Source organism: Mustela lutreola, chromosome 5 (assembly GCF_030435805.1).
Source record: "Mustela lutreola isolate mMusLut2 chromosome 5, mMusLut2.pri, whole genome shotgun sequence".
In the NCBI taxonomy this organism is placed as follows: domain Eukaryota; kingdom Metazoa; phylum Chordata; class Mammalia; order Carnivora; family Mustelidae; genus Mustela; species Mustela lutreola.
The window spans coordinates 114,224,908-114,238,055 of record NC_081294.1 but is presented as its reverse complement, the minus strand read 5'-3'; the positions used below and the strand labels follow the sequence as shown (position 1 = coordinate 114,238,055).

Below are 13,148 nucleotides of genomic sequence, written 5' to 3'. Positions count from 1 at the left end.
CACGTACCACTTTTTCTAGGTATTTCCAAATGTCAGTATGTGAAAGATTCTATTATATTTTCTTTTTTCTTTGTAGTTACATCTGTTGGTTAAGGAATGAAAAGAGTTACATGTTCCATCAAGGTTAATGTCCAATAAGGGGCATAGCATCCATTTCAGTTTTCTATCCTAATGTCAGTTTTTAATATATGATTAGGATGAACAGATATGTTCTAATCCATCTGCTCTGAGAACTGTGACAGATAGCCTGCATGGATACCAACAGATGATCAGTGAGAGCTATAATTAGAATAGATGTAAAAATACAGCACATTTGTTTATATTCTCAGAAAAGTAGTCAGGATAATTGATTAAGGCCTTCAGAAACTGTGTCAAACTCCAGTCATACTGAGATGAATTTAATTGTGTTTCTGGCCTGACATCGAAAGTAAAGGACTCTGCGAGTGCGGTTCTCCAAAGCCAAACCTAGGGGTCATATTTCCATACAGGTATTAGAGTTTAGAATAAGATGAGCCAGATGTGAACAGGAGCTACTCCTCCTCATGAGGCTGTTTTTAATCAGCCGTTTCCCTAGAGTAGCACACAATCAATGAGCTCTAAATCCTGAGGCTACCTGCATTCAGAGGAAGGCCTGCGAACATCATTACAGAACTTACAATTGAGTATATGTGAAAAAATTAGAGCAGAAATTAAGGGTAAGAAAGGTTAACTTCAGAAGTCTTACTTTGGTACTGCTCTTTTAGAAGGTCTCAGAGATAATTTAAATGTTAAAAAAAAGTATTAAACCCTACTAAATGCAGATACTAAATCCACTAAAAGATCACTGTAAATAAGCCAAATGGAAAGTTATTATTGATTTATGTTTGAATATATGTATTATTTTGAGAAGGTAGATAGGTCAATTTCAGCATGAGTAAGTAAATCTAAGGTGGGTTGTGGGTTGTTTGGGGTTCTTCATCAATAGTGCTACAGCTAGAGAGCATGGCTTTAGGAACCCTGTGTGACACTTCAGTGTGACTGCAAAGTCAGCGGATGCACTGTGTCTTGAGCGAGTGTACACAAGGAAATTTAGTTCCACTTGATAAGACACATACTTAATTGGCTTTAAGAAAATAAACCAAGGTAAAGAATGATGTGCAAATGAAGCAGAGAACTTGGCACTTGACTGTATGGAAGCCCGTGAGCCATGTGGCTTAATTGGGGCCAGTTGGGATCATTTAATGATTGCTGTCAGAAGATCAGATTTAATTCTCCTTATAAGAAGACCACAGTGGGATAGAGTTAAACAAATTGTCATCAGAGGTTTCAGATGAACAAAGCCTTAATTAGGTTGATTAGGATGCTGTAAAAGAGATGAAGAGAATAGAAAAATTGATGAATCACTGGTTTCCATGTTGAGCCACATGTAACAGCAATATCAAATATCTATATTTTGAGAGACATTATTACAGCATTTTGAATATTATGTATATCAGATGGAAGGCTTTTGTGTAAACTTTCTAAAATTCTGAAGTTCAACTAGAGACAAAAGTAAATGACATTCAGTGTAAACAGTGGGTGATTTATGACACATATTCTTCTTAATGTATAACAAAAACATTGGCAGGAGGACAGTGGTATGTCTTTCCATTTAAAGCCCATCTTTAAATATTAAATAAAGAGGGAAAATAAATAACAACAGAGGCAAATTATTTTCAAGGACTTGATATTCAATTGTTTAATGTATTATTTGAATACAGAATAAAAACAAAGCCTTTACTTAGAATGTCCTTTTGACCATTCATATCACAATCTTAGTAATACTGTGATTACTTACCAGTGATAATACTCATGACTACTCATGTGTCTTAAAACATATTCTTACTGTTTTATCATCACATTATGAAAGACTAAAATGTGGTCTTTCCATTTGCTGCAGCTTCACAGGAAAATGTTCTCTCTGCACACACCCATACACACACACACACACCAATGTATCAGTTAGGCTAAAAACTGTGCCCAGTGCATACAAGTTTTTGAGAAAGAAATTTATAGAATATTTCCATTTTAATCATGAAATATGATACATGAAGGCTTGAGAAAACAATGAACATAAAATTTTTTTCTGACATTATGAGATGTCTGGGAATTCAGATTTTGTTGTAATAAGATGGTGATATGGAACAGCAGCATCTCCCCTTTCAAGCCTGGCTTGATTTGAGGCTGACAATTCTGTTTCGCTGATACTGGTGTTGTATAGTGCTTTACTTGCTTTGTTCAATAACAACAACAACAAAAAAAAATCCAGCTGCATACTCTTTACAGAGAGGTTACAGCTGGGGAACAGAACACAATCTGTGATGCTGACTGGTAGCTCTGATCTGTGATGAGACAGTGCCTATTTTACCTTTGTGGTAAGCTCTGCCACGTCACAAAGTGGCCTTGGAAAGAAAACGTCGTGGCTGTACTGTTGTGAAAAATCGGGAAAACAAAGGCATGGTAGAACCCCAGATTAATTACTTAATATGATGAGGAAAGACAAAAAAACTGCGGTGTGGTTCAATAACACAAGGCTCTGGACATATTTAGACCATTTGGAGTTTATTTTGGCATGGGGAATGGAGAATGCTGTTTAAGCTGCCTTGTGAAAAAAAATGTCCAAGACAAAATATACCATGGAAAACCATGACAGGGAAGCTGTGCTTCCCCCGTGTTTAGTAAATTGTTTATAATGCAACACAGTTGTTTAAAGGTGGGTGCCTCCTAATTTCCAGAACTGTGTAAATAAAATGATTTATGTCAGTGATAATAGCAGGTTAAGCCCACTTATTAAATTAATTGCAGAGGTTTTCAAAACGAGTTCCTTTTTAGTCTTATTATATTTCTGACATACATTTCATCTCCTTTTGTCCTTGGGGAAAGATATTAAAGTAGGACTAGAAGCATTAATGTAGAGTTTTCAGCAGCGGTGGTCATTGGGAAAATTGATATATTTCCCTAGTTATTTCTACTTTTGCAGCCTGAAGCTCTTCCACGACTGATACTTAAGAGAAACTTCTTAATTTTTATAACACTGTAAATTTTTCCTTCACGTAATGATTATTGTTAACGAATAAATGAAGCATTACCTGTTAGAACTTGCTCATCATTAACTTTGCAAAGGCTTCATGGTTTATCTAAGGACAATGATTCACTTGGTAGCCTCATGGTATAATATGGTTTTTATTTTATGTCTCAAAACTGAAGCAGTCTTACAAGTAGTAGGTCTTGTTCCCAGTACTGCTATGGACCCACTTCACATATAATACCACCTTGAATGACCATAGCCATCCCCTGCACACCAGGAAGTTTGTTCCTGGCGTTCCTGGATGGCTCACTCAGTTAAGTATTCTATTCTTGATTTCTGCTCGGGTCTTGATCTCAGGGTCATGGGATCAAGCCCCATGTTGGGCTCTATGCTCAGCAGGAAGTCTGCTAGAGATTCTTTTCCTCTTCTTCTGTCCCTCCCCCAATCATGCTTGCTCGCTCGCTCTCTCTCTCTCTCAAATAAATAAATAAATAAATCTTAAAAAAAAAAGAAAAGTCTGGGGGTGCCTGGGCGGCTCAGTTGGTTAAGCATCTGCCTTCAGCTCAGGTCATGATCCCAGGGTCCTGGGATCAAGCCCAGCACCGGGCAGGGAGCCTGCTTCTCCCTTTCCCGCCTCACCCTACTTGTGCGCTTGCTCTCTCTCTCTCTCTCTCTGTTAAATAAATAGATAAAATCTTTTTAAAAAAAAGTTTGTTCTCAGCTCATTGTAGGCAACAACAAGCTGAAGTTCAGACCTGAGCTTTCTAACTCGAAAATTCTTTCTACTTCCACTCCTCAGTATAAATTACTCTTCTTCCATATATGAGATGTATATAAATATGACAAAAGATTAAGTGAGGTTATGGGCCTGCTTTTATATGTAAGAAAATGTTCTCAGGAGTAGTCATTAAAAATAACAACTGAAGAAAATACACACCTGAGAGATGAAAATCTTAAAATCATTAATCAACTAAGTTATTAGCTCCTACTATAGGCCTGGCAGTGGGTTAGATACTGGGATTACGAAAGTGGGAATATGAAAGCAAGACAAAACGGAGTTGGCTCACAGATGTTGAAGAAGACAGGCAATTTCAATTATGACAAGTGCTGCAAAGGAAGACATGGTGCCATGAGTCCTCATGGGGGATTTGTTGCAGCCATGAAAAGATGGAGTGCTTCCTGAGGAGGTGAAATTAGAGCTGAGATGGAAAGGAAAGGAGAAGTTAAGGGGAAGGAGGAGCATTCCAGGCTGAGGGGATTGCAAATGCAAACGCCCTGTGGTAGGAAGGAGCATGATATGTGTGAGGAACAGACAAATGGCATTATTATTTGTGTGTGATACTGTGTTACAGAGACTTGAAGATAACTTAGAAGTCCATCATATTGACACTAAATTGAAGTAAATTGAGAAAATAATTTTGTGTTTGGCATGATGGTACTTATCTAGTGGTAAATAATGGTTGTTTTTTTATTATCTTTAGGAGGGTAAGTGTTGGCTCTGTATCTAAAACGAACTCAGCTTGCATTCATAGCTAAGGTAATATAACATGTTATATAGAATATCATAAACTTAAACGGAAGTAGAAGAATGACTTTCAGGACCAAGGAAATATTTCCCAATTTGTAAGACATCACGTAGTTGAGTAACAATAGGAATAATAATAATTATATCTTTTGAAGTTCAAAATACCTCTTAAGCAAAAAAAAAAAAAAAAAAAAGTAAAAGTTCTACTTGTTCCTTTCAACCAAAATATAATTACATGTCTCATATGTCTTTCAAATATGTCGTGAGGTAGAAAGTTAAATGTATCTAGATGTACCAGAATGAGCCGAGTTTTCCACTTAAAATAATATTGAATCATTTAATTATCTGAATTAGTAATACCAAGCTTGCAGCTTAAGATCATTTTTGTACCTTCCTCAGAATCCAGTTTGTATTTATTTAACAGTATAATTTCCTATGTGATATAGTATGCTTGGTTTTGAACCTTGAGTTTTTTTAAAACATTATATGAAGATGCTAGTGTTGTCAAAATGTGAATCAGTGAAGAAGTTATTTGCTAATATGAGTAAAAGAATACCAGAAATCTTTCTTTGCAAATTGACATCACATATTTTAATGTTTTATCATCATTCATGGGCTGTTTTTATTTAAGCAACTGCATTGTGCTTATTGTAGCAAAATACATGTTTTGCGAAGATAAGTTTAGCAGAAGAGAATTAATTTCTTCCCACATCTTTTAATGTGGCATGGCAGTCTCACTCTATGATCAAAACACATAACTGAAGGTTGTGTTTAATTTCTAAATCAAAGTGTTGTGGGAAGATGATTGAAATCTGAAGATGACTCAGATCCACTTGATATGTGGTTTTCTTCCTACAGAAACCTTATGGTAGACTGCCATTTCCATGTTAGAAGGAACCTAATAGTGATGAGATTGAAATAAATAGTTTCACTATATACTGAAAGTTTTTGTTCGTTTCTTTAGTTCTTACTCTGAATTTTTTAAAAGAACTTGGAGACCTTCAATAACATAGGCATCTATTCTCCCCACCCACTGTATCTTTTTTTAAACTATGGGTACAAAGATGTAACCAATGTGTCTTACAAACACTGATATATTTTGGGGGAACAGTTTTTGTAATTCCTTTTTTTTTTTTTAACTAAAAATAAAATTTATCAAATTGCCTCTTTGCCTGTATAGAATTCTTCCTTTGCCTCAAAGGGTAAATTAAGATTATATGGCTGCATTAGCTATGTCAGATGATTTCTGTGAGGCATGACAAAGGTAATTATGATATATCCCCTACTTCACCAAAGGGAACTTGTTTGTCTTATTTTTATTTCTTAAAGAAATCTTAACAAAATATTAACCTAGAACTGAAATGGATTTTTCTTAGGTGTTTTAAAAATAGAAATAAAAAATTGAGTCCCCATGTCTGGATTTCTGTCATTGTCCCTTATCTGAACCTCTCAAAGGCCTCTCTGTATATGGTGTGCAGCACAGCACACTCAGACAGTTCTGCTCAGAGAAGGAAGTGAAGAGTTTTGGTTCCCATTTTACACTTCTGGAACAGTTTAGGGAAGGAAGCACCTTTACACCTTTTATTGTTCGTGGTTGCTGACATCATATCCTTCCCTGACCAGTCTGTGCGTGTTTCCTGCCATTCTGTCAAGATTCTTCTGTGTTATGGGGAGGGATTTGTGGGAGGGAGGGAGGGAGAGAGAGAAGGGAAGGGAGCAAGAAAGAGTGAGGCAGGGAAGGGGGGAGGAGGTGTGTGTCACTCAAGGGAACTTGTTTGTAAAGAGAAAGCTGGGGTAGGAGAAGGATCTTGAGCATCTGTCCACAAGAAATTCTTCTCAACTTGGGTCTCAAAACCACTTTGCCTTCATCTGTCTGCATAGCCAAACTCAAAGTGAACAGAAGCCTGCCATAATGAAGTTCCCCTTTTTAGTAAGCAGCCTGATTTTATTTTTCTTAAATTTAGGTTGACAAAAAGAAAAAAAAAATGCAGGAGACTGTAACTCTATAGAGTGTAACTGTGGTAGAGCATTTCTTTTTCTTTTTTTAATTACTGATTGTTTCTGTGTAGCTCTGTCATTTTCCAAGAATGCTGCTTTCATGTGGAAAGAAGTAGCGGCAAGGCTGCTGGAATTATTTTAAGCTTATGGTTGATTGTACATAATGAAAGTTCTCAGCATAACTTGAAATTCTACTACATGTAGTTTACCTATTCTTTTCTTCATGTACATACAAAACAATTTTAAAAACTACTGAAGTTTTTTAATCTCCTTTTCAGCTTTTCTAGGCCTCCTACAAATTAATACTTGAAACTGACCTTACAATATAAATTTGGCATAAAAATCAGCTTAGAGAAGTAGTTACACCAAGAAAACAACTACTGAGCTATTATTGACCTTCCTAACTCTTTGAGTTTTTACTGACAGCCTTGAAATGTGGTGATCCATAATCAAATGTTCTAAGGCACGTTTCGTGACATATTTCACTTCATGAAAAAGTCGCATCATCACCGCGTAGTAGTCTGCATATGTACATAATAATATCAAGTTTTGCATTTTAAAAATGCTCAGAAGGCAGCACTTCAAGAAATATTCATTTTTATGGAAAACAAGAAAATATTTTAATTTTACTGAAATTTAAACTTGTTTCTCTTTACATTAGCTTGCATATTTCAAGAAGGAAAATACATCAAATGGTATTTTCACCGACTATATTATATATATATTTGATATACGCATACAAATTTTTTCAGGCAAAATATTTCCCATCCTTTTTTCTTTAAGAATTAAAAAAAAAAAAATCCTTGCTCTGCTCTTTTTAAAAAGTGTTTCTTCTTTCAAAGTTGTGAAATACGGGGTGGTGAGGTGTAGGAACTCTTCTAAGTTTGGCTCATGAGTTCTCTCTCTGCCTTTCTGAAGAGACTTTTCTCGAGGGATGCTTCTCTGCTTGTTTGGTTATTTGTATTTTGAAACCAGAATCTGTCGAAGTTCTTGTCTTCCCCGCCCTGTCACCACACTCTAATCTGTTCACCCTGACCTTCCACCTTAAAGTGAATAAGCGCTTAGGCAGGCATAGTCCTGTAAGCCGATAGTGCCACTGGCCTCAGCCAAATGAAAAGAAAGGAAATTGTCCCATATGCGTTTGTGGATTCATGGGTTGGCTTTTTTGTGATAGAGGAAGCCTGTCTGTCTCTGTGGGGTCTTGCACATGCATGGGAAATGCCATTCTAACGGGCTGCTTGCTTCTAAGGTAAGACTATAGGAAACACAGGAAAGTTGCCCAGTTGAGTGATATTTAAGACGGTTTCTAAAAATAAATAGATGGACAGTGTGTGGCAACGGCGAATATATAAGGCAACTGTGCTTTGTAAAGGTTTCATATTTTAATGTGATTTTAATGTCTTATTATAGCTAATTTTTTCATGTGTATTTGTCAAATGTGTGTTATTTATATAACTCTTTAAAATTTTTGAACTACTTCCAACATCCAAAATTGCCGCTGGAGTAGTAATTTTTGATGAGCACTGTGTGGTCATGATGTTACTCAACATATATAGTATTCCCAAGGGCACAGCTAAGCTGCAGTTTCATAGAAAGGCATTGGGCAAAAGAAAATGGATGGTCTTAGTATTTAAGCAGCGCTTAATCCACCAGAACTAATTATATCATAATAGCTTCTGCAATTAGATAATCACAGAAAATTTTAATTTAAAGAAATTTACTCAAGGTGATAAAGAATTTAGAAATTAAATTAAAGAAATCAAAAGACAGCAGATGATCAGACCAAGTATGTAACAACTTTCCTATTCCAGTAACTTTGAATTAGAGCCAAATAATCTATTAAATAGCCAGGACATTGGCTTAGCATTACATAATACATGTGGGAATTTCTCAGGTCCCTCATCAGACACCAGCTAAACAGGGAAATTCTGAGCAATGTATAAAGTAGTTGCATTCTTTGACATAAAACTGGATAGAATAATTGAAACGGTTGCTTGCAAATCTAGAATCCAATGTGGAATGCTTTCTTGTTAACTTCCACATTTCACGGCAATTCATTTTCATTATGTTCAAGTGTTTTCAGATATAATTTAAAACAAAGTAAAATATATACTTTTAATACTCGGGTTCTCTGGGTTTATTTTATATTCTTGATGATCATTTCTTTAGTTTTAATTCATGACCTAAAGGTATCTAGTATATAATACTGGGCTTCTGTAATTTTGTATGTTACTCCCCAAAGATATATGATATGTCTTTTTAAAATATTTAAATTTAGAGAACTGATGACTTATTATAAAAAGTGTAGTTATAAAAAAAAGTATCATTATAAATGGAGTAATACTCTAATTTTTTGCACCATTTCTTTTCTGTGAATGATTATCTTTTTTGATGCTTATATTCAAGATATAGCTTAAGGGCTTTCAAGAGGAAAAGGAGATCTCACTGCTGATAGCTGCTTATTATGTAAGATTAAATATCCCATATTATTTTTACAGTGTTCTCATAGCAGTGACTTTTTAAAAATAAGATTAAAGGATTTAGATTTAAATTAGTTGACATTTACATATATCAAATAGCACTTTCATAATAGTCCATCCTATTTGCATAACGAGGGGACGTTATCACCTCTGCTGTCAAAACATGAGATTGTTTTCCCTTCAGAAATGAATTAGCTGCCCTACTTAGCATACACAGGTACATAAAGGTTCATTAACTCTCTGATTTAGGTAATTTTTCATAATGGAAGGGTGAAAATAGTCACCTAATTTCATTAAAAAATATTAAGGAACTCACTGCAAAAGATACATTTCAAGTGTTAGGCTTTGAAGTATAGTTTTTGTCATTTAAATGACTTGTTAAATTACTTATGAGATTATTTTAATTATAAAAACAAACCGTTCCTTTTTGATATCCTCCTACATGGGATAGACCATGTGCTTTTAGTACTTATTTTCATTCATTTGATTGGCTTACTTTCATATAGTTCTCTTTTTAAATTAGACTATGATCGCTCTTATGAAAACGCCTTTCTGTTAAAGTGGTATTTAATTCTTCTCTTTCTTCCAGCAGGAACGAATGCAGGAATTTGGGAACTGAGCAGTGCAAGTGCTGAAGAAGGAGATTTGTTTGGAGGAAACAGGAAAGAGAAAGAAAAGGAAGGAAAAAATACATAATTTCAGGGACGAGAGAGAGAAGAAAAACGGGGACTATGGGGAGAAAAAAGATTCAGATTACGAGGATTATGGATGAACGTAACAGACAGGTGAGTGGGGTAAACTTTTTCCTGTACCTTCATTTACATAGACTATTTATTACATTTTCTCCAGGTATTTTAAAGATACTGAAAACATTTGAACTTAGAAACATCCATTAAGAGAAGTTTCAGTGAATTAAATGTGGCCAGTTTAAATGCTAATATTCTATCCTGTGTAAAGGGGGGAAAAAATCACCTTGTCTGTTAGACAAATAGTTTACATATTAATGATTGTTCACTTTTTATTTCAACATAAATTTTGAATGGGAATTGTATTTCTGTAATACGAATACCTTAATGATTAAGAGTTAATAAGCATAATATTGCTACACTGCATGCATCATCAAACAAAGATATTCTTAAATGCATAGGAATGAGGCCTTTTGTGGTCATCCATTTAAAGGTTTAGAATATAGGCTTATAAAAACGGCTTTCATTGTATTTACAGTAAAAGAGACTTTGAAATGTATCCACAATATTTAGTATTGCACTGACAACAATAAACACTCTTACAAAATATTAGTAACTTAAAACATATATATATAATATATATAAGTATATTTATATAAATATATAATAATACACATATAGGCAAAAAACTATTAGTTAATTCATGCCATTATCTTTAAACCATGAATTTGATAAACAAAGAGGCAAATGATGTTACAGTTTTTTTCTACAACTCCATTGATAATGCTGTATGATCCCATTAATCTATCCTAAAGAATTTATATATCCAAATGCTCTCTATTCAGCAAAGACATGTATATCATAAATATCTGTGATTTGACTATTTTTCTTCACTCTTGGGGAGAGTGCATTTAGTTAGGTGATATAAGGAGAGTTGAGTGGTTGGTAAGCATTCTGATGTTAAATTACAAATAATGGGAGAAATTATGGTAAAGCCAGATTCCAGCCATTACAAATGGATAATGGAACCTGGAAAACAGGCATTCCTTGACCATGGAGAGAAGAATGTTTTACCTGTTGCCCATTTACTCTGGGGAAAGCTAAGAGGATAATTTCCAATATGCCCTCACCAGACAATCCCCCAAATAAAGACAGTCTAGCTCTCCAGTTGTCCCTTTCTGTCTTATTGGAACTGCAAGTGAGACTAGAACTAATTCATGGTTTAAGTTTTTTTAATATTTTTTCCAGTTTTATTGAGAAGTAACTGACATACATCACTGTATAATTTTAACACATACACTGTGTTGGTTTGATTTATATATATTTTTGTGAAATGATTACCATAATAAGTTCAGCTAACATCCTTCATCTCATATAGATACAATAAAAAGAAAATAAAGAAGAAAAAGGAAAAAAAATTCTCCTTGTGATAAGGACTCCTAGGATTTACTCTTTTAGCAACATTCCTTTATATCATACAGTGGTATTAACTATAGTCACCATGTTGCACATTACATCCTTAGTACTTAACTCATCTTGTAACTGGAAGTTTGCACCTTTTGAGCACCTTTATCTGTTTCTCCTTCCTCCCACACTCCTCCTCTGATAATTGCAAATCTGATCTCTTTTGGTGAGTTTGTTTTTTAGATTCTACATATAAATGAGATCATACAGTCTTTTCTTTCTTTGTCTGACTTACCTCACTTAGCATAATGCCTCCAAGATTCATACATGTTGTTGCAACTGGTAGGATTTCCTCTTTTTTATGGCTGAATAATGTTCCTGTGTGTGTGTGTGTGTGTGTGTGTGTGTGCGCGTGAGCGTGTAACCACTTCTTTATGTGTTCATCCATTGATGGACACTTAGTTGTTACCTGTGTAAATTATAATGAATAGAAGTTGTTCATTATGCCATCAAAGCCAGTATGTCATTAAGAGATAAAGAAACTTTTTAGATTTAAATTTTTGTAAATTTAAATTATTGTATTTAAAGTATATATGACTTGAACTATTTTTGGCTGAAAACTGAGCTAAAGGATAAATAAAGGTTTATGATGGATTTCTTCATTGTTTTCCTACATGTTTATTGCTATGGGTCAAGCCAAAAATAGCAATTCTGTCAATATAAAACCACAGTATTTTTTAGCTGGCTTACAACTTGAAATTAAGATTGAAATATTGAACGCCATGTACCATTGACTCTTTAGACTGTTATTTGGACTAAAATCCATTTGGAGTATAGTCAGAAATTATATGAATTAGTACCTACATTTCATTAATAATGCCAGGTAATTTTTAGTTTCATGAAATTCATTGTATCTTCCTTTTGCTTTCAAAGAGAGAAGAAAATTTTTGTAGGTTGAATTCATGGAGTTTTCATTATGCTTTATAAAGGAACATAAAATTCACACAAGATGCAAGAATTTTAGCACATACTTTTGAACTAACAATTGAACGTCTTTTCTTAATTTAAATGTGGCTGTGTCTACAGTTGCTGTTACTCTCATCCATGTCAGAAGTCTTAATAGTTTTAGAAGAAAAATTGTTTAAATCTAGTTCAGTTATGATTTTTTAATCCTGATGATGAATTTCTTGATTTTATTCTATAGAAATATAGGATCTATGTAGTCTTCTCCATATTGTAGGTTCAGCAGGCCCTTCACTCATACTCTTAAATCAAATTGGTAAAATTGAAAACTGCCATGTTTTAGTGTGTATTTCGTGATGATTATAGGTGGCTATTGACAGTCTCCAACATCCATCTTACTTATACATGTTTGTTATGTGTACCACTCACCTACTACAAGAGCAGTCATGAGAGCCTGAAAGATGTAGGTCACTTCTATAATCAACACTACCAAATCTGCAGTAACAAATCATCCCAAGTGTGGAGGCACCCCTGGCCCTGGGCTTCCTTTAAACTATGTGTTCACGTGTTGAAAAGAAAAATGGTAACTGTTTTGCTCTTTTTGAAGCTTCCCCCACTGCAGACTCCCTAATAGAACCTCACACAATGGTTCACTGTCATCTTTTCTTAAGAAGTAGTAAAAACCTGCTCTGCTTTTGCAGGTGTTTATTTAGCTATACAGAAAACAGGATGTGTTTTTACAGAATAAGAAAGAGAGACATAAAAGTGTGAAATGAAATATTATAAAGCTGATGTGTAAGTTGAATATCATTAAGAATTAACATTGCTATAAAACAGAGCAGCTAACTATTTAAATTGAATTTTATCCTTCCTCTGCCTTTCATAATGGAAGTAGGGAGAACAAGTAAAATTCAGAAACTCCAGGTGTATACATATAATAGTTTAAGAGAAAGAAAAAACTTAACAGCTCTTTTTTTTCAAAATTTGTCCAGAGTTTCTGAGTTTATGAAAACTACGTATTTCTCAATTTCTCACTTAAACTGGAT

The 13,148-nt window shown here is 34.4% G+C and overlaps 1 protein-coding gene across 18 annotated transcripts in view; it reads left to right on the top strand.

Moving 5' to 3' along the window:
- MEF2C (myocyte enhancer factor 2C) overlaps nt 1-13,148 on the top strand; it is a 163,346-nt gene that overhangs the window by 53,576 nt on the left and 96,622 nt on the right. For 11 of the 18 annotated variants that reach the window (XM_059175439.1, XM_059175435.1, XM_059175442.1 and 8 more), the window contains one exon: nt 9,639-9,834. In XM_059175439.1, coding sequence (XP_059031422.1) covers nt 9,781-9,834 — 54 coding nt within the window. In that variant the 5' untranslated portion in view covers nt 9,639-9,780. Of the gene's footprint in view, nt 1-6,319; nt 6,502-7,611; nt 7,819-9,247; nt 9,267-9,638; nt 9,835-13,148 lie in introns of those variants that run through there. The other 7 variants (XM_059175443.1, XM_059175434.1, XM_059175441.1 and 4 more) reach the window with 6 other exon arrangements.